We start from the raw sequence: 22,996 nt of genomic DNA, 5'->3' as shown, positions 1-22,996 counted from the left end.
CTCTCCCAGTCCTCAAACATGATATTATGCCCAATGTCCTGTGCCCACCTTATCATAGCCGATTTAACCGTTTCGTCTTGTGTATTCCATTTCAACAGCAAGTTATACATCCTTGAAAGTACCTTAATCTTTGGTTCTAACAATTCTGTTTCTAATTTCGATTTCTCCACCTGGAACCCTAGTTTCTTATCATTTTTAAAAACTTCTTTAATCTGAGCGTAATGTAACCAATCTCGCACTTTGTCTTTCATTTTCTCCAAACTCTGCAATTTCCAATTGTCTCCATCCTTTTCTAGTATTTCCCAATATTTTGGCCATTTAGCCTCCATATTGGGTCTTTTTCGGGCCTTGGCTTCCAAAGATGAAAGCCACCTTGGTGTTTTATTTTCCAGCAAGTCTTTATATTTTGTCCAGACATTAAACAATGATTTTCTGACAATATGGTTCTTAAAGGCCTTGTTTGCTTTAACCTTGTCATACCATAAGTATGCATGCCATCCAAAGGCATTGTTAAACCCTTCCAAATCTAACACATCAGTGTCTTCAAGAAGTAGCCAGTCTTTTAGCCAGCAGAACGCTGCGGCTTCATAATACAACTTTAAGTCTGGCAGGGCAAAGCCCCCTCTTTGTTTTGCATCGGTTAATATCTTAAACTTAATTCTGGGCTTTTTGCCCTGCCAGACAAACTTAGAAATGTCTCTCTGCCACTTCTGAAAGCACTCCGTTTTGTCCAAGACCTGAAGTGTTTGAAATAAAAACAACATCCTTGGCAATACATTCATCTTGATAGCAGCAATTCGGCCTAACAAAGAAAGTTTCAATTTTGACCAACTATCTAAGTCTCTCTTAATTTCTGTCCAGCATTTTTCATAATTGTCCTTAAATAGACTTAGATTTTTTGCTGTTATGTTTACCCCTAGGTATTTTACTTTTTTAACCACATTAAGTTCCGTCTCATTCTGAAACCGTTCTGACTCTGTATCAGTCAAATTTTTCCCCAAAACCTTAGTTTTCTGTTTATTTAGTTTAAATCCAGCCACCCGACCAAAGTCATTAATCAATTGTAATACTCTTTTCGTACTGGGCTCTGGCTTCTGCAAGGTCAAAACCAGGTCATCTGCAAAAGCTTTTAATTTATATTGTTTCTGACCGACCTGAATTCCTTCCACCAACCGATCCCCTCTAATCATGTTCAATAGCACTTCCAGAACCGAAATAAATAACAAAGGGGAAATAGGGCAACCTTGTCGTGTCCCTTTTTCAATTTTAAACTCTTCTGTAACCACATTATTAACTATCAGTTTAGCTTTCTGTTCTGAATATATCGCCTCAATCCCATTCTCAAAACCCCGTCCCACTCCCATCTCTTTTAAATTTCCCATCATAAATTTCCAGGAGATATTGTCAAAGGCCTTCTCCGCGTCTATAAAAATTAAAACTGCTTTTGTATTTATGTCTGTTTGCAAAAGTTCCAAAATGTCAATAATGTTCCTTGTATTAGCAAACAGATGTCTTCCTGGGAGAAAGCCGGCCTGGTCCTTATGAATTACTTCATTTAAAACTTTTTTAAATCTATTTGCCAAAATGTCTGCAAATATTTTGTAATCCACATTTAAAAGAGAGATGGGACGGTAGTTCTTAAGTTGTGTCTTTTCAGCTTCCGACTTTGGTATTAATGTGATGAACGCTTCCTTCCACGACTCCGGTGCCCTCTTCCCCTCCATAATTTCATTGCTGACCTCCATCAAAGGTTGTATCAAATAGTCTTTTAATGTCTTATAGTACTTGGAGGTCAGCCCATCTGGTCCTGGAGATTTGCCAAGTTGCATGTTCTGGATGGCTTGTTCGATCTCCTGTCGTGTTATTTTAGAATTCAGGATTGTCCTATTTTCTTGTGACAATTTAGATAGTCCGTTTTTTGCCAAAAATTGTTTAATCTCAACATCATCTTGCGGCCCTTGGGTGTATAATTTTTTGAAGTATCTCTGGAAACACTTTCTGATGTCCACTGGATTCTGGATGTTTTTTCCATCAACCTCTAAGTTTGTAACAGTATTTAATCTTTGTCTTCTCTTCAACTGCCAAGCTAGCAGTTTTCCACATTTATTCGCCGACTCAAACGTTTTTTGTTTCATTAATTTAACCTTCCATTCAATTTCCTGATTTATCAATTTAGAATATTGTGTTTGATAAAGTTTAATTTCTCTCAGAGTTGGCTGTGACTTCGGATTCACTCTTAATTTCTTCTCTAATTCTTTTATTTTATCCAAGATCTTATCTTTTTTCTCATTTTGTGTTCTTTTCTTTACTGCATTCTGTTGTATCAAGAATCCCCTCATTACAGCTTTGCTTGCATCCCAGATTATTCTTTTTTCCACCATATTATTCATATTTATCTCAAAATAGTCCTTCAAAACTTTTTGGGCCTTCTTGGTAATTTCCTGATCTCTAAACAAATTGTCATTCATCTTCCATCTAAAGGATCCAGTTGGTAATAGTGTCATATCCATCTTTACTGCATTATGGTCGGAGCAGGTCTTTGGGCAGATTTCCACTTTTCTGACCTTAGGTGCCAGGCCTCTAGAAATCCATATTTGGTCGATTCTTGTCCAGGTCAGTTGGGCTTCAGAAAAGAATGTTCCCTCTCTTCCTAGTGGGTTCTTTGTCCTCCAAATGTCAATCAAATCCATATTGTCAGTCATTTCAAAAAAGGTTTTAGGTAGTCTGCCGTCTTTTGTAACATTTTGACTTTGTGACTTGTCCATGTTAGTTGATACGACCCCATTCATATCTCCCATCATTATGATGTTGTTGTAGTCTAGATAGTCCAGCATTGTCTCCTGCAACTTCTTGTAAAATTCCGATTTCCCTTCATTAGGTGCATAGATTCCTAATATCAGCAGTTTCTCTCCTTGATATTGTATCTCAATAGCCAAAATTCTTCCACTTTCATCTTTAAATAGGAATTTAGGTGACAGGCTCTCTTTTGCATATATCACCACGCCTCTCTTCTTAACTTTGTCCGACGATACAAATTCCTGGCCCAATCTTTTATTTATTAACACTTTTCTGTGGAGCCTCGTCACATGTGTTTCTTGTAAACAAATAATGTCCAATTGTTCTTTTTTTAATATATGAAATATTTTCTTCCTTTTTTCCGGAATGTTACAACCATTAATATTCCAGCTCAACAGTTGCAGAGACATCCTGAATTATCTGGTTATTTTTCAAGGGGTGGTATCTTCTCAGGATCTTCAGGTTCCACAGGTGCTGATGTTGGTACTGGCGTTGCCTCAGGCCCAGAAGGTAGTTCAATTCCTTTTTGAAGGTCCTCTCCGTATGTAGACAGGAATTTGTCTCTCTCTTCCAGTGTTCTTACTTTAACCTTTCTCCCTCTAAAGGTAAAAGATATTCCTTGGGGAAATTCCCACCTGAATGGAATTGCGTTGCTCCTTAGTAGTTTAACAAGTTCAGAATAGGCGGCTCTAAGATCCAGCAGTAGTCTTGGGATATCTTTATAGATTTCAATTCTTCTATCCAAAACCTCCAGTGATTTTACGAAATATAGTCCCAAGATCTTATCCCTTTCCTCCTTTGATCTCAATGTTATCAAACAGTCTCTGGGCCTCTCCTTCTTTATGAATCTTCCAAGTCTGAAAGCTGACACGATTTTAAAGTCCTTTTCTTCCAAATTCCAGAACTTGGAGAATTCTTTGGTCAAAAACTCAGTTAGATGTCCTTCTTCTGCCTCTTGTAGTGATCTAATCCTTAAGTTGTTCTCACGATTTCGCAGTTCTATCATGGAGAGATAAATCTGATGTTCCCCAACTTGTTTAGTGAGTGGTCTTACCTCTTGCTCTAAATTTTCTAATTTTTGTCTGGTGTCCTCAGCCAATTTCCGATTTTCTGCTGAGGCCTCCGTTAACTGTCCAATTGCTTGTGCATTCTGTACCACTTGTGTGGTTAATTTATTTAGACATTCTGTGTTTTTGTCAATCTTTGCTGATTGCGCATCTACTTTCTTGTCCAAAGCTTCCAATTTTTCAAAAATTTTGTCTAGAACAGAAACAGATGCTCCTGAGGCCATATCTTCCAATTGTAACTGCTCTGCTTCGCCCTCTCCCTCCACTTCTGAGGGCAAAGTAGGTACAGATGATCTACGTGTCTGTGAGGCTGAGGTTAGAGTTGTTAAAGTTGTTTGTTTAGCTCTCCCTCTTTTTCTTGTGCCACTCATTCCAACGTTATCTGTCAGTCAAGGTCACACTGAGTTATTCCCATGGGAATGGAAAGGTCCAGAGCAAGCAAACAGCAAGGGAATCGAAAGTAAAATGTGCATGTAAAGTCACTGTTTTAATCCAATCCTCTAGAGGGAGCTTAAAATGTCTTTCAGAGTCTAATTTAATGTCCAAGAACCTTCAAATACAAATGTTTAGCAGAGTTTATAAATGGTCACTTTGTTACAGACAGTGCTTATTTATCTCCAAAAAGAATGTTTCAAATTTAAAAGGTCTCAATACCCTCAGATTGTTTCAAGTTCCAATATACAGTATCCAAATCTGCAGTGCTGACAGCTCCCTTAGTGCTCAGGCAGCTCCTGACTCTGGGTTTCACCTTCTAATTTGTAATCCAATAAAAGGAGGAAAGTCAAGTGCAAGTAAAAATCCCAAATCTTTAGCTTAAAGTCTTTACTTTAAGATGCAAGTTCAATAGATGCTTAGATCTGTAAAACTTAGGATCTCTTTCTTTCAGCCTCCACTCCTCCAGCTGATTGCTTTTTTCAAGTTCAATGGCTGCGGAAGACGGACTTCCTGCTTCCACGTCTCTCCGCTTTCAGCCAGGTTCAAGCCAATTTAAATTTTCCCTTTAAAGTCTCTAAATTCAAGTGACTCAGTCTTTTACTCACAAGTTAGTTGCTTTTCGTCCGAATCCGTAATTTAGCAGGAAAAGGGATCAGCGCTCACCGACAGTAGCAGCGCGGCTTCGCTCCTCAGGCTGTGAAGCAGCTCTCAGCGCCGCAACCCCCCTCCGCGCTCCGGAGCCCCTTACGGGGTTCCTTCTGCGCTTGGAGGGTCGCTCAAGGCGCCCACCGAGCCTCAAGACCCCAGGCTCTTGCCGCCTGGGGTTTTCCAGAATGGGTCTCCGCTTCGCCGTAGCGGACGACCCGTTGCCTGCGGAGCCTCCTCTCCCGTTCAGAAGAGGACCGCCATTGCCGTTCGCGCCGCCCCCGGAAGTCAAAATAAAAGGTTTTTGAATGTACCAAGAAGTTTTGTATTCGGGCAATGGATGTGTCACTCCTCTTTATTGTCTAGATCAGCTTTTCACAACCTGTGGGTCCCCAGATGTTGTTGAACTACAACTCCCATCACCCCTAGCTAGCAAGGCCAGAGCTCGGGGATGATGGAAGTTGTAGTCCAACAACATCTGGGGACCCACAGGTTGAGAACCACTGGGCTAGATCTTTTAATAAAATGTCAGTCATTGTCAGGCTTTGTTCATTGGCTAGAAACACTGAAAGGCATGAGCTAGGCTAGTTTCTCCCCAAACAAGTGGAGAAAATATCTCCTACCCATTTTGCCACAGGTCTTTGGCTTTCTCTACAAGCAGCTTACAATAGCTGGGTGCCTGGTGATTATGACTCACCCAGGAGGAAGGGGATTTAACTGTTGCCCTTGCCCTGCTCTGCTGGTGCCCCCTCTGTGGTGCAATGGGTCAATGTGTTTGGCTGTTAACCAGAAGGTTGATGGTTTGAGCCCACCATGGGATGGTTGTGGGCAGAATTCCTGGATTGCAGGGATTCATACTAGATGACCCTCGGGTCCCTTCCAACCCCACAATTCTATCATTCTAAGAGCATCTTGGGATCTGAGAGCAAGGAAGGCAAGGCCTGAGTACCCATCTGTCCCTTGAGAATCTCCTTGGTTGTCCATCTGAGCTGCATTCCTGGGCTGCCAGAAAGGACCTTCTCCATGGTAGAGTCTGGGATGGGACTAGCTACCATGGTGGCTTCCAGGCATTGCAGAATCCAACTCCCATCTGCCCTGCCAGGCATGATGGGCGCTGTAGTCCACAATATCTGGAAGGTACCTCATTGGCTACCCTTCACCCAGGGTTTAGAGCAGTGTTTCCCAAACTTGGGTCCCCAGCTGTTTTGGGACAACAGTTCCTTGACCACTGGTCCTGCTAGCATGGATCCTGCAAGCTTAGCCCTCCAGATGTCATTGGTTTTCAACTCCATTGTCCTTCACCACTGATGGAAGTTGGTGTCTGAAGGGCGCCCTGTTGGCTAGTCCTGGCCTGGACTCTGCCCTCTCTGGCATCCCAGCAAGATCCTGGCAGTCATGATCATCCCTGTGGTTGGGGATGATGGGATCTGGAGGGTCGCAGGTTCCCTACTACTGTTTTCGCACTCCCTTCCTAGGAAGGCCCACCGCACACTTCCATCTCGAGTCTGCCGCTATGTAGACCCGTTTCGTTTCACTCGTTGACTTTCCAAATTCCAGTGAGCGTTGGCCATGCTGATGGGGCCTGATGGGAGGTGGAGTCTAGGAAAAACAACACCATGGTCTAGGAGTCCCTGGCCCCTAAGCACCTCCCTGGACCACGCCCATGGTATACCTATAACACAACCCTGAACTCTAACCCTTAAGAAGGATATGGAGGTGGCATCCTCTGAAAAGCTTTTGAGCTCTTTAACCCAGCCTTTTGTCTCTGCGTTGGGCACCTTTCCTTGGCGTCTCAATGCCATTCCTGCTCTGCGCCAACGTCCTGCCGAGATACGAGCCTTATCTCCCTCTGCCAGCGCGAAGAATTAAGATAGCCAAATGCTTTGCAGCGCCTCCGTAGCTGCAAGGCCGGGCGGTGTGTGCCTTCCTTTATCCTGTCTCCGTCAAAGCAAAAAGAGGATATTAACACCGAACCCTCGTGGCAGACATCAGCGCAGGGATCTCTGGCTTTCAGGAATGCGCGGGCTGAATGTCAAGCTTCCTTGTCACCGATAGCGAGCAGGAAGTGAGGTTGTGTTGCTGCCCACGCCAGAGAATGGGGCTGGGTTTCTAGGCTCTGCACTGTGAGATATTTGTATTGGGCAAAGCAGGGGCTGTTAAATGTGGGAGAAGAGCTTGGCAGAGGGCGTTTTAGGGGCATTCTGTTGCCCAGGCAGTGTTATAATTCTGCATGGAGGGCAGTGGAATTCTGGAGCGTCTTGTGCAAATGAAAGTTGGTCTCGTCTGCACAGAATTCCTCTTATTTTATGCAATTCTGTTCCTTTTATTTTATGCAATTCTATTCTGCAATTGGGAATGAATGAATGAATCTTTATTTGCATCAGCCACCAGCCGTAGCAATAATCAAAATGTGGTGTACAGAGGATAAAGGTAAAAAGTCAATTACAGTGGTACCTTGGGTTACATACGTTTCAGGTTACATACGCTTCAGGTTACAGACTCCGCTAACCCAGAAATAGTACCTCGGGTTAAGAACTTTGCTTCAGGATGAGAACAGAAATCATGCTCCGGCGGCGCGGCAGCAGCAGGAGGCCCCATTAGCTAAAGTGGTGCTTCAGGGTAAGAACAATTTCAGGTTAAGAACGGACCTCCGGAACGAATTAAGTACTTAACCCAAGGTACCACTGTATATAAAATGCATTTTGGGGGTTTGGGGCAATAGTGAAATAATGGGTCTTATTTTAATTGCCCTGGCTAAAAACCTTGCAACCTTTGCTGCTCATCTTTATCTGCCAAGACAAAGGACACTATAACAGTGGTTGGGCAACCCGGAGTGGACTATAATAGAGGGGTGATATCCTCACTCCTCAAATCTTTATAAAGAGTGCAAACCACAAGGACATGAACCACTGATTAAGTACTGCCATCTCCCCAGGGACATAACCGTGGAATTTTTTGGAATCATCCCCCATGTACAGCCAAAGGCGTTATATTCAGTCTTGCAGGAGTAAAAGCACAATTCTTGCTCCTACATTTTCCTCTGGTCCCATTTGCGCTGGACATTTAAAGCAGCATCATGCAACTTTAAACAGTCACAACTTTCTCCAAAGAATCATAAGGAGGTGTCATGTATTCCCACAACCACAGAGCTAAGATTTTCAGAGTTCCCCACGAAGAGGGGTTGATTTTTCAATTACTTTGGGATGGGTAGCTCTGTGGGGTCTCCTAAAAACACTCTGAATAAACTATGCTCCCCATATTTCTTTGGGGAAAGCCATGACTGTTCAAAGTACTATCATAGTGCTATAAAGGTATGGGATGAATGCGGACTACCGTTCTTCTGAATGAGCTTTTGGAAGGGAGCAAGACCAAGAGCTTAGAGCTTTGCAGGCTTAGATTCTATTTCAGCTGACAGTTCTTTTTCTTCTCTCTCTCTCTCTCTCTCCCACCTCCCTTTGTGTTACAGCCACGAGAAAGGTCAAGAAGGTGAAGAGGGAGTCGAGCTGCAGGAAGGTGAGGAGGGGTCCTGGGCTGGCCCAGAAAATGCCCAGCCAACCTGCGTGAGCAAGTTGTAGCCCCCGCTCGGGGAGGGATTTCTACCGCCAGGGCACCGCCCGATAAGTAAGGCGTACGAAATGTCTGTCTGTGAACAAAGCTGAATCTCTGGCCTCCTCCTGTCTGGATCCCACGGGGGCAGTGTGTTGGCAGCTGGAACCCCAAATCTCCCCGACCCCCTGCAGACCCACACAGCCCTAGAGCCCCTCTAGCATCTTGTCCTTCACTCAGACGCATCATGCACAAGACGTGTGGCGAGGGAAAGAGGAGGGAAGCAAACCCTTTCTTGCCATTCGTACGTCAGGGTTCGTCCTAGTGCATTTGCACTTCACAGAGTTTTGTGAGCAAGAAATAAAGGTCCCTGCCCCAGAGAGGTTTCAGTCGACCACCACCTTGCTGTTGTTATTCCCTCCTCCTTTTCCTTCAAGATGTTCAGGGAAGCATACACAGAGATTCCTCTCTCTCTCTCTCTCTCTCTCTTGCACAGACAAACACACTTTTGTCATCACAACAACCCTGTGAGGTAGGTTCAGCTGAGAGGGTGGGTGGTCTGAGGTCACTTCATAGAAGTTATATGAGCCCAGCCTGAACATACTCTTTGCTCCTTCATATTCTCCACAGTTTAGACTCCTCGGCCTTTGGTGGATATTTAATGTTATCAAAATAGCTGTCCTTCCCACAAGGTAGTGACTGTGTGCTAAGTAGCAGCCTGCACTAAGGCACATTTTGCGGACAGGATGTAGGTTTCTAGAACGACGTAAATGAAAGGGAGGTTGAAACTAGTTCAGGGTTTTAAATTCTGGAGTGGCAGGTTGTATAAATAAACCCACTACATGACTGAGATCAAGAGTGTGTTGTGTTGTGTGGCCTGGACTGTTGCACCCCCACTCTCCCAAATCTGATGGGTTCCCCTGCGAGAGGACACCCCAGTAACCAAGCAGAGCCGCAGTCGCCAGAGTGACACCTCCACCGAGTTTGGTTCAAAAAAGGCATTTGATTATAGGCAAGAGAATAGGCTGTGGCGTGAGGGTTGATGCCCACAACAGCTGATGTTATTAATATCATTATTATCAGGAAGTCTGGGATAGCTCTGTCAGTAGAGCATAAGACTCTTATCTCAAGGTTGGGAGTTTGAGCCCCACATTGGGGAAAAAGATTCATGGGTTGGACTAAATGACCCTTGTGGTCCCATCCAAAACTATGATTGATTTGTTTCTTACCACAAAAATGTCTCGAAGCGATGAGTACAAAATCGTACACTATAGAAGATTTAAACTGCACCAGAAAAATAAAAAGAACCTTAACTGAACGAACTGAAAGTGCTTATCTCTCAATAGCATAAAAAGGACCCACCCTACTAAATGATGAGCACTGATGCAGGCTGGGATATAATCATACCCTGTGACCCCAATTATGTTTGGGTAAACAGGAACACCTTTGGCACTTAAAGGTTAATCCTCGTGTCGCCAGGGGGATGGCATTCCGCAGTTGGGGAGCCACCACTGAGAAGGCCCATTCCAGGTCACAAATGTGCCTGTTAGCCCCCAAAAGGCTGGCAAACCCCTGCAGCAGCAACGACAACACCTGTGTCAATGAGGCTGGTGTGCCGCTAGGGAGTGGCCCAAAGCTGGCAGTAATCAATTTCCTTTCTCTCTCTCCCAGGAGACGGCACAAATGCGGATGAGCAGACTGCAGTGGCCATCGCCAGCGTCCAGCAAGCAGCCTTCACAGACCATAATATCCAGTACCAGTTCCGCACAGAGAACAATGGAGGACAGGTAGCAGAACCCTCGTCAGGGAGCTTGGCTTTTAACTGCGTGGGTACGGCGGAAGGGGTAAGAGCTTCAGGCGCAAGGGCATTGGCCCCTGGGCGGCTTCCCGCTGCCGACTGGCCAGTCGTCACATTCCGAGGAGTCACATGGTGTGGCGCTCGTGGGACCGCACCATTTCATTATCGGGGGGGTTTGTGCGTGTCATTGCATGATTGAATATATTCCCCAAATGTCTAGTCGCAGCATTGCCCACATTATTGGAGTGGGGTGGGGGGGTCCCTATAAAACCCGCAAGCTCCAACCGTTTATTCTCAACCCCTCCACTTCAGTTTAGCCAAATCACAGACTCGTAAAATTGCAGAGTTTGGAGGAACCCCGACAGTCCAACCCCCTGCAATGCAGGAATCTCAACTAAAGCATCCATGACAGACAGACACCCCTTGCCTCTGTATCGGGAGGACCAGAAGGACATGATCACTTCCTCCCAAGGTTCCCAGTACTTCCAAATTCGCCAGTCAGTTCCTCCCTGTTGGTGAGGACCAGGCCCAAGACAGATGATCCCCTTGTTGCCTCTCACATTTTGGGAAATGAAAGTGTCTCAGTTATATGCCTCAGTAACATTCCAAGAAGAACCATTACGAAAGATGGGGGACAAACCCGCATCACAAAAGGTGGGGACACCCCCCCCCACACCCCTGGTAGCTCTCAAGCAATGGTTCCACTTTCCCTGACATACTAACTTTCTGTATGCAGAATTCTGTGCTTGCTTTCACGTGAGGAAATGGTTGGTCTTCTTCATTTATTATCACCCAGGAGAATCCCTGAAGGGCTTGTAGCAGTGTGTTTCTTCTCTTGAGTAAATCTCCTCTGGCTTCCAGAGATTTTAGCAGATGTTGCCATAACCTTAAGAACTAGAAAATTGTATTTGTGTGTTGTTCTTTTTTGCTGTCGTTTAGTTTGGCCAGTGTCCAGATTATGAGTCCCAACAGCGCAAGGATTTCCACTGGAACAGCAGAACTTCCACCCCACCTCACAGGCCACACCCTCCTCAAGTCTACTCGGGAGGGCTGGGGGAAGCCCAGAACAGGCTTAGGGGGCAAGGTGGTGGAAGCAGGGAGGATGTACTGTTGCACAAGTGTAAATCCTTGCGCTGGCAGGATTTGTTAGTTGGATATCGACCACTGAAATACTCTAGGATGCTATATTCGGTACCGTTCTCCATGTTACTGTTTCTCCAGCTGAGGACCCTCGTTGCACACCAGGAATGGTCGCAATACAGACATGCTTTGATTTGACTTCTCTGTGGGACTGTCTTCCCCCTTGTCGAATTCTGCCGAAAGACTGACTTCTTATTTTGCTTCCTCACTGCCAGGTGACATATAGAGTCGTTCAGGTGACGGACAGTCAGCTGGATGGACAGACAGATGCGACGGGGGCAGTCAGCGTGGTCTCGACGGCAGCTTTCACCAGTGGCCAACAAGCTGTTGCTCAGGTGAGAGAGAAACTTTATTGGGGCCCAAAGGCAGCACCAGATGCCTTGCTTTTTAGTGATGCGTACTCCTTCCATCCAGTTCAGTCCATCAATCAAGTTGTTGCTCTAGTCAGCAGACTTCACAATAAAAGCTGTGTGTGTCAGATAGCTCATTAACATAGGACACAGATGATCTCTTATTAACAGATAGAAGTGCTTTATTACATTGCTGTTCTTCTGAAAACAGTGGGTTCCTCACCTGCTGGCTGATAACCTCTGTTCTTGTGGCTGCATGCCTCCATTTTGGCTACATAAGGATAACTGATGTCTGTTGAGGTCCACATTTCTTTGGGGGGGATTTGTTGAAGGTTGCGTTTGAACGGGAGGGGGGTGGACCAAAGTGAGCAAGTCTTTCCCCCTTTTTCTCCCTGTGCAGTGGGTTCCTGGGGGAGGAATACAGTTGGTACCTCAGGTTACAGACGCTTCAGGTTACAGACTCAACTAACCCAGAAATAGTACCTCGGGTTAAGAACTTTGCTTCAGGATGAGAACAGAAATTGCGTGGTGGCGGCACAGCAGCAGCGGGAGGCCCCATTAGCTAAAGTGGTACCTCAGGTTAAGAACAGTTTCAGGTTAAGAACAGACCTCCAGAACAAATTAAGTTCTTAACCTGAGGTACCACTGTAGATCTCTCCTCTCCGGAGAGCTGAACTGATCTCTCGCATGATACTTCTCCTTCTCAACCCCCCCCCCCCAAAAAAAATCTTCCTTCTGCTTCTCCAATGTTTCCATCTCCCTCCTCCTCAGCCCCCTGACTCTGTATGTCCTGTGTTTAGCTTTCCTGGGTGAAGATTTAACATGACAGCCCTTATCACTTGCCTCAAATAATCAAAATTCCTTTTAACTTATCCAGGACTGGCCTACTTTTTATTATTTTGGAAGGGTTTCCCACTCAATGACCACAAGAGGGCAGTCCGAACCTGGAGCATCCCAGTCAATCCTCGTTCTGCGGCTTTCTGACTTTCTCAGATCGCACTCTGGTGTTGAGATGTTTTGGTTGATGCGCCAGCTGTGTCCCTAGAGGACTCCTCACTCTCTCCCATTTGCATTAGGATATAGTTCAGCAACTGGTGGCAGGACGCAGCTACTGGTCTCTCCCCAGTGCCCCAAACCAAAAAACCTTTCCTGCACACCTGTGTTTTTATACGGAAATCTGTAGCCACCTGCCTTGGCCCATTATCCCAAGGAATGTACTCAGTGGCTCATTAGCACTTTAAAACAGTGCAACTAGAAATTGTTAGCAGGGCTTAGTGGTCGAACATCTGCTTTGCTTTCACCCCCCCCCCCAAAAAGTACACCTTAATTTTAAAACCATGTGCATCAGGTCTAATAAATCTAGGCTGAAAAGAAAAGAGCTATCTATTATTCCTCACTTGCAAGTTTTATGAAAGGTTAAATAATAGAATAACACGAATAGCAATCATTAAGAGTGCAGCTGTTGACTAAGTGATGCTTTTGTAAAATGGAATGCAATTAGAAGTAAAGAAGAATATGAAATACAGAAATATAAGATGATAAGGAAGTATCAGGAATGGCGTGTGGAAAACCACTTAAACGAAGTTGTGATACTTTGGAAACAATTGGTATAATTGGATTAAAATCGGGAAATCAATAAAAATAATTGGAAAGAGAAGGAAAGGAAAGGAAAGGAAAGGAAAGGGAACGGAAGGAAGGAAGGAAGGACGAACGAACCACAGTCAAAGAGTGCTGGTTTTGACCTAAGAAGCCTTAAATGTCTCAGAACCGCAATACCTCAAGGACCGCCTCTCTCCATATGAACTGACCCAGACCCTGAGATCATCTTCTGAGGCCCTCCTTCGTGTGCCTCCTCCATGTGAGGTCCAGAAGGTGGCAATACAAGAATGGGCCTTTTCTGTGGTGACTCCTTGTTTGTGGAATGCTCTCCCCAGGGACGTTCACCTGGTGCCTTCCTTATACACCTGTAGGCACCAGGTGAAACCGTTCCTCTGTAACCAGGCCTTTGCCTGATTGACATCCAAGGCCCTGTTAAATGTGTTGCGAGAGGGGGGTGGTGTTTGTTCTTGCTTTTATTACCTGTGTGGCTGGTGTGTTTTTTCTGCGGCCTACCCTGAGATCTTCGGATGAATGGTTTTAGCTTTCTTCTGTCTCTTCTTTCCAGGCTGTGATCCAGAACCCCTTCAGCAATGGCGGGAGCCCAGCCACGGACGCCGTCAGCGGCGAGGCCCGGTTTGCATACTTCCCTGCCTCCACGGTGGGGGACGCCACAGCGGTGTCGGTGCAGACGACAGATCAGTCGCTGACGCAGGCCGGAGGTAGGGAAGTGAGAAGGCCCAAGCCATCTCTCCCCTCTTCTTTCCAGAGCAGGATCCTGAAGTCTGGTCCACAAGGGGCAATTTGCACAGGGGCCATCTCCACAGACCCAGGACCCATCCACACTATCCATTTAAAGCAGGATTGTACCACTTTTAACAGCCGTGGCTTCCCACAAAGACTCTGGTTTGTGAACGGTGCTGAGAAGGTTTTAGGAGGACCCCTATCCCCCCCCCCCCGAGCTAGAATTCCCAGAGTTTTGCATTCCAGGGAAAGTAGCTCTGAGGAGAATAGGGGTCGCCCTACAACACCTTTCGAGGTGGTTGTACAAGGCTCTCCCTCTCCTCACTTTATCCTTGCCATGACTATATTTGAAGCCATCTTCAAATACCTCAAGGGCTTTCACATAGGAGATGGAGCAAGCTTGTTTTCTCCTCTGGAGGAGGGCAGGGCCCGAACCAATGGCTTCATGTTACAAGAAGGGTGATTCCGACTAAACACAGGAAGAGCTGTTCGACAGTGGGGAGATTTTAAACAGAGGTTGGATGCTTTAGTTGAGATTCCTATCTACAATATAACATCATAACATAAAACATAACATAACATAACATAACATAACAACATAACATAACATAACATAACATAACATAACATAACATAACATAACATAACATAACATAACATAATCTACATGGTGCCTAGGGAACAACTTGCACCTTAATATCAGCAAGACAAAGGAGATGGTGTTGGACTTTAGGAGGAAGAGAGGAGAACTAGCCCTGCTGTACATCAGGGAGAGCTGTGTGGAGAGAGTCTCTTCCTTCAAATTCCTAGGAATTTATCTCAGTGAAGACCTTACTTGGAAAATAAATACAGCCCAGGTGGTCAAGAAAGCCCAAAAGAGACTCCATCTCCTCAGAATATTGCGAAGGAACGATGTCAATCAACATTTAATGATCTCCTTCCACTGGTCAACAATAGAAAGTGTCCTTTCATACTGCATCACAGTGTGGTACGCTGGTTTGACATCGACTGATAGGAAGTGCCTACAGAGAGTGGTGAATACAGCACAAGATATTATGGGCTGTCCCATGAATCCTCTGGATGAAATAGCAGAAGAAGGTTGCCTCAGGAGAGTGAGGAAAATTCTCAGGGATGATTCACGCCCTGGCCGGCACAACAGGGCAACTGACTTTCGGGTTTGGTGGGTGTGCGTCAGTAAACGAGGGGAATTAAGACTAAGAGAGCTGAGTGGGGGGTGCTCGTGTAATCTCACTGTATACATGTTGTACAAGTGACAATAAAGTATTCCAATTTGAATTCCTGCATTGCAGGGGGTTGGAATAAAGGATCCTCGGGGTCCCGTCCAACTCTCCGAATCTTTGACCCCGTGAGGAAGGTTAGGCCGAGGAAATGTGACTGCCCTAAGTGAGCTTCATGGCTGAGTGGGGATTCGAATCCAGATCTCCCCGGCCCTAGTCCAACACTGAACCACTACATTGAGCTCAAGGCAGCATATACTGGCTGCTCGTCCCCTGCTCCTGTTTTCTCCTCACAACAGCCATGTAAGGTAGGTCAGGGGAGTGAGTGGCCCAAAGGCATCCAGCGCGGTTCATGTATATGTGAGTGGAGAGTTGATCCTGGCTCATCCCAGTCCTAAAATAAAAGGGAGGCAAGGGTTTCTCCGCAGCCAGCTGGCTCTCCCTTCCTCTTGCTGTTCCTTTCAAAATAGCAAGCTTAATTTCTCTTCTGTGTTGCTCCCCGTAGGCCAATTCTACGTGATGATGACCCCGCAGGACGTGCTGCAGACAGGGACGCAACGTACCATCGCCCCCCGAACCCACCCCTATTCCCCGTATGTATGGCTCCAGGAAGGGAACAAAGGGGGGGGTTGACGAGTCAGGAGCACGGCCTGTCTAGCTCCCTGACCCCCAATGATGGCTGTTCCCAAAGGGCCAAGGAAGCGGGGAGCCAAACTAAGAGAATTGGAAGCTGTGTTACGCTGAGTCAGTCCATCCAGCACAGTACTGCCTGCACTGGGCAGGCAGTGCTTCTCAAACTGTAGTCCATCTGTTCCTGGACTACAACTCCCATCATTCCCAGCGAGCAGGGGATGATGGGAGTTGTAGTCCACCAGCAGCCAGGGACCCAAGTTTGAGAAGCACTGCTGTCGGGTTTGGGGCAAGAGTATCTCCCAGTCTTAACTGGAGATTCTAAGGACTGAAGCTGGGACTTTGGGATGCAGCTCTACTTAACCGACCCCAGAAAGAATGTTTGCACCCCTTTTAAAGGCAGGGGGCGGTGCATTGTTCCCACGGCCCACGCTCTGCCAATGGAAAGGGAGATTTGGAGCATTTTCCTTGCCCCTTTCATATTTGCATCCTGGCACTGCACCGCTGCGTCCGAGACGTGAGCAGGGTCTGTGCCCCCTTCCCTGTCCCCCTCCTGATTTCCCCCACCCCCATGCCTTTGCTTTGAAAACCTAGGAAAATGGACGGGACGCGGACGCCGCGGGACGAGAGGAGACGAGCCCAGCACAACGAAGGTGCGCAGAGCAGCCAAACAGCCTGAACCATCCCTTTAAAAAAATTAAAATCAAATAGCACATTCAGATCGTTCTGGGATTTCTTGCCCTCTGGGGCCACAGAACCTGAGGAGAGGGTTTTTACGTGCTTGCAGGGACAGCCACACTGCCGGCAGCCTCCCCCGGAAAGTTTAAAGCTTAATTTTTTGTAGCAGGGCGCTTTTAAGGGGGGGAAGCTCCCTGTTTTTCTTACTTCCCATCAAAGCTGTGCCTCTCCTCGCCCACCCTTCCTTAATTACCAGGGCCTGATGCTCTCCACAAGCACCCACTAATAACTGTGGTGGATTTGAGTTAGCTCAGTTCTTCATGGAGGTGCCGTTCCCACCCAAACACCCCAACCAAGGTGGTACCCTCCATAGGCTTCGGTCTACAACTTTTACCAGCCCCTACTAATATGGCCGAGGGCCAGGAATGATGGACACAGTAGACCAGCATCCTCTCCAACTCAGAGGAGACTGCTCAGGTGTTCCACCCGGCGGCGGGGAACCTTGTAGCCTGCAGCCCAGCTGTGGCTTGTAGCTTAATAATTATAATAATTTTGGATGTGTTGTAAGGTTGGATTTCAGCTGCCCTGAGGTGCACTTCCAAAGCTCTCTTCTTTGAATGAGCAGATTGGGTCGGGTGATTTGCTGTGGCCCCTGATTTATTTTTAATTTGGGGGGGAGGGGGTGGCAATGATCCCAAAAAGGTACAGTGGTACCTTGGTTCTCAAACTGAATCCATTCCAGTAGTCTGTTCCAAAACCAAAGCGTTCCAAAACCAAGGCACACTTTCCCATAGAAAGTCATGCAAAACAGGTTAATCCGTTCCAGACTTTTAAAAAAACAATCCCTAAAACAGCAATTTAATATGAATTTTACTATCTAACGAGACCATTGATCCATAAAATGAAAGCCATAAACAATGTACTGCAGTCACACAATCAATCAATCAGTAGCTGAACTGGGTTCCACACAGTCACCAAAAAAAGCAAAATAAATAGCAAAAACAGACAGATCTCAGCGTAACACTCAAAACAGAAGCATGGCACTCAAAATGGAAGCATAACACTCAAAACGGAGCACATTTGGCTTCCAAAGAAAGTTTGCAAACCAGAACACTTCCGGGTTTGCAGTGTTTGGGTGCCAAGTGGTTTGAGAACCAAGGCGTTTGAGAACCAAGGTACCACTGTTTCTTTTATTAGAAAAAGTTCCCTTGTCTAACCAGTTCCCTGTTTTCTCTTTGCCTCCCCCTCTCTAGTTGAACGGAGGAGGCGGGACAAAATCAACAACTGGATTGTCCAGCTGTCGAAAATCATTCCAGACTGCAATACAGACAACAGCAAGACGGGGGCGGTGAGGGCAACTTCTGGGCAGGACATGAATGCCGGGAGGGTTGTTGGTTTGGGAGGAGTTGCTGGCTACTGCTGCAGGTGGCAGGCTCATTCCTCTTGGGACAGTTTATATTGGGAGAGGCTGTTCGAGGGGGTGTAATGCCCTCTGTCCCCCACCCCACCCCACCCCCGGCTGTCAGATTCTATTGCAGCGGGCAATTTTACCTGTTCTGATCATGGCATGGCATTTAGGAAATGTGTTCTGTGTGTCCCCACAGAGTAAAGGAGGCATTCTGTCTAAAGCCTGCGACTACATCCGTGAACTGCGCCAGACGAACCAGCACATGCAAGAGACTTTCAAAGAAGCTGAGCGGCTGCAGATGGACAACGACTTGTTACGGCAACAGGTACCTGAGCCCTCCAAACCTGCCCTCCCCAGTGACAAAGACCCATTGCTGAGATGGCCTAGCCTACTCACAGGGCTGTTGTGATGATAAAATGGGGAACGCGATGCGCACCACCTTGACATGACCTCCTTGGAGGGGGAAAGTGGTATACAGTGGTTCTCGAACTTAATCTGTTCCGAAGGTCCGTTCGAAACCAAAGCATTCCAAAATCAAGGTGCGCTCTCCCATAGAAAGTCATGCAAAATAGATTAATCCGTTCCAGACTTTTAAAGGCAACCCCTAAAACAGCAGTTTAACATGAATTTTACTATCTAACGAGACCATTGATTCATAAATTGAAAGCAATAAACAATGTACTGCAGTCACACAACCAGTCAATCAGTAGCTGAACTGGGTTCCACAGTCACAAAAACAAAACAAAAAGTGCAGCAAAAATGCAAAATAAATAGCAGAAACAGACAGACCTCAGCGTAACACTCAAAACAGAAGTGTGGCACTCAAAATGGAAACGTAATACTCAAAACGAAGCACGTTCGGCTTCCGAAGTAAGTTCGCAAACTGGGACACTTACTTCCAGGTTCGCAGTGTTTGGGTTCCAAGTTGTTTGAGTACCAAGGCATTTGAGAACCAAGGTACCACTGTGTAAACAATTTTTTTAAAAAACTACTTACCTCTCTTATCTCCCCCCCCCCGCCCCACAGATCGAGGAGCTGAAGAACGAAAACGCCCTTCTCAGAGCACAGCTGCAGCAACACGGGATCGAGATTGTGGGAGATGCCCCTGGGCAGTAGCCCCCCCCCCCAGCTGCCCACTTTGCCACTGCCTCTTTACACAGGATCTCAGCCTCCAGTTCTACTCATCCTTTTGTACAGAGAACCCCCTCTGCTCTGAACAAACGTTGCCTGCCTTCCCCTCGCATTGGGGGTAAACCGAGGGGAGCGGCAAAAAATCCGGGGAGTGGGGGTGGAAGAGTCTGATCAAGGGTCTCGTCAGCCCAGCCACACCAGCCTTCTCTCCCCAATCTCACTTCCTGTTGTCTTCCCCTCCTGACTTCCTTCCTCTCCTTAGGATACGTTAAGATTAAACAGACAAAAGATGCATTTTTTTATAGTAGATTTTTAACACAGGTTAGCCAGTTTCCACTTGCCTCCCCTTTTCCCCACTGGATCTGTGGGGTGGGGACATTCCCCCCTCCTCTGAGATGGGCTGTTTCAAAAGCTGTCGGATTCTATCTTCTTTCTTCTGACCTTCTTGCCGGTTCAAAGCCTCCCTGAGGGCGAACCCATCGTGTTGATTTGGCCCCATGGGGGAAAAAAAGGAGTAGGGGTTTGGGTTTCTCAGGTTTGGCTGCTAGCGCGAGAGTGGGTGAGGTTGACCCCCCCCCCTGCGGTTTGGACACGATCCGCAGGTTAAGTAGACACCCCACCCCTGCCTTTGAGGTGCCCTGAAATGAATGCTCTTCAGGTGAAACTCAGTAGCAGGTTAGTTGGAATTGGACTTGCAGTCAGGCCAACGGCTTATTTTATGGAGGGAGCCTTTGTGCCATGAACCGGGGGGAGGTTGCAGTTCAGTTTTGCCTCTCCGGCCATGTCCACTAACTCTACCCCTCTGTTTTCCCACCACTCCAAAACTTGTAAAATAATAATGATTAAGGCACAACAGAGTTCAGTCCTAAATCTTACTACTGTCTCCCTTCCTTCCTTCCTTCCTTCCTTCCCTCCCTCCCTCCACCCCTTTATTTCCTTCCTTTCCTTCTTTCTCTTTCCTTCCTTCCTTCCTTCCTTCCTTCTTTCCTTCTTTCTTTCTTTCTTGTAAGTAATCTCTTATTTTATTAGTTCCCAAGCGCGTTTGTATAGAGGTACGGTGTTTGTATGATAGCTGAAACCCAGGCCATTAGAAAGAGGTTTTTTTTAGTGGTGGATTGACTTGACAACAGGGTTGCTTTTGTGTGTGTTTTTTGATATTATATAATTTTTTAATTAAACTTCAGCAGTGTTTTAGATTTCAGGTTAAGAAAATAATAATAATCAGGAGATGGGTTTTGTTTTTTTAAGAAAAGAAGCAATCTCCTATATTTTGGGTTTCCTACCCCGCCCCCTGCTTTCACACAGAATTTTTTTTAAGAAAAGAAGATAAATGGTTCCTAAAAATTATAAAATATTATTATTGTAATAGCAAGTTCCTTAGGTTTGATTTTTTTTGTTTGTTTCATTTTATATCTCTATATACCAGCCCTCCTGGAGAAAAAAATTACATATGTCCAGGATTGTAACTGGATTTGTGGTAATGTTTGTACCCAAATATCAGTCTTGCTCCAACCCTCTATGAATGTGAGGAGGAAGAGATGAAGAGAGGTTAAATCGCAGGGGTTGGGGGAAACAAATGGTATATCAAAAAAGGAAAAAAAAGTTGGCTTGCAGAGTTTGATCGTTGGAAAGTAGGAAGAAATTCTGTTTATATATAAAAGGAAAAGAGAAAAAACCTGCACAGAAATAATATTGTATCAAATCGTTTTGTGGTTTGACGGTGTTTGTGGCTACGTGCGGGGACAGAATGAAATTGTTTGGCGGTTCCCTTTTCTTGCACCCAAAGACCCCAGTTTGACAACCAGGGGTTTTCAGCTCAGTTGCAGTAGCAACCGTGGGGTGGAGTGGGGGGGGGGCCCAGATCTTAATATGTTGTTTATTTGTTGCATTTATATCCCTCCTTTCTTCCAGGAGAAGTGCAAGGTGCTTTACATAGTTCTGCCTCTCCCTCTTCCATCCTCACAACAAACCCGTGAGAGAGGGACCAGCCCAGTGTCACCCTGTGGACTTTGCGGCCGAGTTGGGACTGGAACTCCGATCTCCCAGGTCTCGGCCTAAAACACTAACCACTACACCACACTTTCTCCCAATCCCAAGGCTTCCTCCCAAGAATCTCTGAGGGGATGGCATCGCCTTCTGCCACAAGAACTCTGTGCGATAGGTTAAGCCGAGAGATGGCAGCTGGCCCAGGGTCACTCACCAAATGAGATGGCTTCCCACAGTCCTAATACCTCTATGCCACATAATCATTGTGAGCCGTTGGCTAAAGACACACTCGGTCAACTAGTGCCCCCTAGACCTGCCTAACAGTTATAGCTTTGGTCCATTAGGCCTTTTCCAGCTGCAAGCTCATTGAGACAAATCCCCACAACTTCCTGTCCAGAGTTTGTGGTACCCTGTATCTCCAGCAGGAAATTACCTTAAGAACAGCCTGCTGGGTCAGGCCAGTGGCCCATATGGGTCAGCATCCTTCTCTCCTAGTTGACCAGCCAAGGTGCCTGAGAGAAACCCATCAAGCAGAATTAAGAGCACAAGCATGATCTCCTCTTCTGTGGTTTCCATGAACTGGCATTCAGAAGCATTGCTGCTGTGTAAGTTCAGAAGTTTGAGAAATTTGCGCCGCTGTTTCGAAGGCAGACATGGCATTGGCCCTGTACGTTGGGTAGAAGATGCAAAGTTGTATCCTGCTAAATGGTGCCGCTCTTGAGTAGGGGAGTGGTTGTTGCATGGCACTTCTGCAAGAAGCCCCAGCAAGGGGAGAGAGCTGGCATCCTCCACACATCCCATTCCTGGGGTGCACAGGACCCCTGACCATGCTGCCTGGGCCTGATGGGAGTCCTTTGAGTCCAAAAATAGCTGAAGGACCACAGGTTCCCACAGGCTGGCACATAGGGCTGTGCATGGCCCCTGTGATCTAGCTTGGGACCCAATGCAGTCTGCATAGATCTGGACTCACCACTACAAGCCTGTCTTTGTTCCTAGAAAAGGTTGGGGGAACCTGTCTCCTTCCAATTGCTGTTGGATCACAAGTCGTAGAATCCCTGGTTTCTGGGCATCCTCTGGTTGGAGCAGAAGGTACTGTGGGAGTCCAACAATGTCTAGAGGGCATCAGGCTTCCCAACTCTGCCCTAGAACAGCTGGATAAACATAGCATGTCTCCCTTTTAATACAGAACTAGAATCCTCTTAAGTTGGAAAGGACCTCGGGCTCTTCCAGTCTAGCATTCCTTGAAGAACAGCACCCCTCGACCCCAGCCAACGCAGCCAGTGTTTAGCCAAAATGGGAGATGGAGTGCCACAACACCAGGAGGACCACAGCTCCCATGTCTCTATAGTCTAAATTACCTAGCTATGCGGTGGAAAATTAGAATCTTGCATTGGTGCATTTGTACTGAAGATGGTGGCATTCCAACCTGGTTAAATCCCGCAACAATCCATGGGTCCAATGGCTTATCTGGATATTAAAAGCACTTCAGGCTACTGAAAAGCCACCAGCCTGGTGTGTGCTGAAGACCAACCCTCAATAGGGATGGTTGGTCATAGAGTGGACCATTGAGGTCTTCTGCAAAGGAGTGTTTTGGTTCAGAACCGCATTAGTGCTTCCTTGCGACACTTTAGTATTGTTTTATTTATTTAAAAACCTTCACCCTCAAAGAGTTCCGTGAAATGGGGTGGAGGTAGACTTCTGTTTTCCTCAAATCCCTTTGCATTTGCCCTCCCTTGTAGACCTCCCCTCCTTCCTGGAAGCCAGCCCCGGCCTGTAGTAGCAGCGGCCTTGAGCTGCTCTGACAACAA

The 22,996-nt window shown here is 46.4% G+C and overlaps 1 protein-coding gene across 2 annotated transcripts in view; it reads left to right on the top strand.

Annotated features, from left to right (window-relative positions):
- The window catches only part of USF2 (upstream transcription factor 2, c-fos interacting), a 28,193-nt gene extending 7,287 nt beyond the window's left edge, over nt 1–20,906 (top strand). The window contains exons 2-10 of one of the 2 annotated variants that reach the window (XM_081019133.1): nt 8,410–8,456; nt 10,161–10,333; nt 11,643–11,762; nt 13,942–14,095; nt 15,861–15,948; nt 16,580–16,638; nt 17,917–18,011; nt 18,268–18,396; nt 19,098–20,906. In XM_081019133.1, coding sequence (XP_080875259.1) covers nt 8,410–8,456; nt 10,161–10,333; nt 11,643–11,762; nt 13,942–14,095; nt 15,861–15,948; nt 16,580–16,638; nt 17,917–18,011; nt 18,268–18,396; nt 19,098–19,187 — 955 coding nt within the window. In that variant the 3' untranslated portion in view covers nt 19,188–20,906. The remainder of the gene's footprint in view (nt 1–8,409; nt 8,457–10,160; nt 10,334–11,642; nt 11,763–13,941; nt 14,096–15,860; nt 15,949–16,579; nt 16,639–17,916; nt 18,012–18,267; nt 18,397–19,097) is intronic. The other variant, XM_081019134.1, reaches the window with a different exon arrangement.
- The last annotated feature ends 2,090 nt before the right edge of the window (nt 20,907–22,996 follow it).

Source organism: Podarcis pityusensis, assembly GCF_964106645.2.
Source record: "Podarcis pityusensis genome assembly, chromosome: 8".
NCBI lineage: Eukaryota > Metazoa > Chordata > Lepidosauria > Squamata > Lacertidae > Podarcis > Podarcis pityusensis.
The sequence above is the reverse complement of the archived record's forward strand: the minus strand, read 5'-3'. Positions and strand labels throughout refer to the sequence as shown.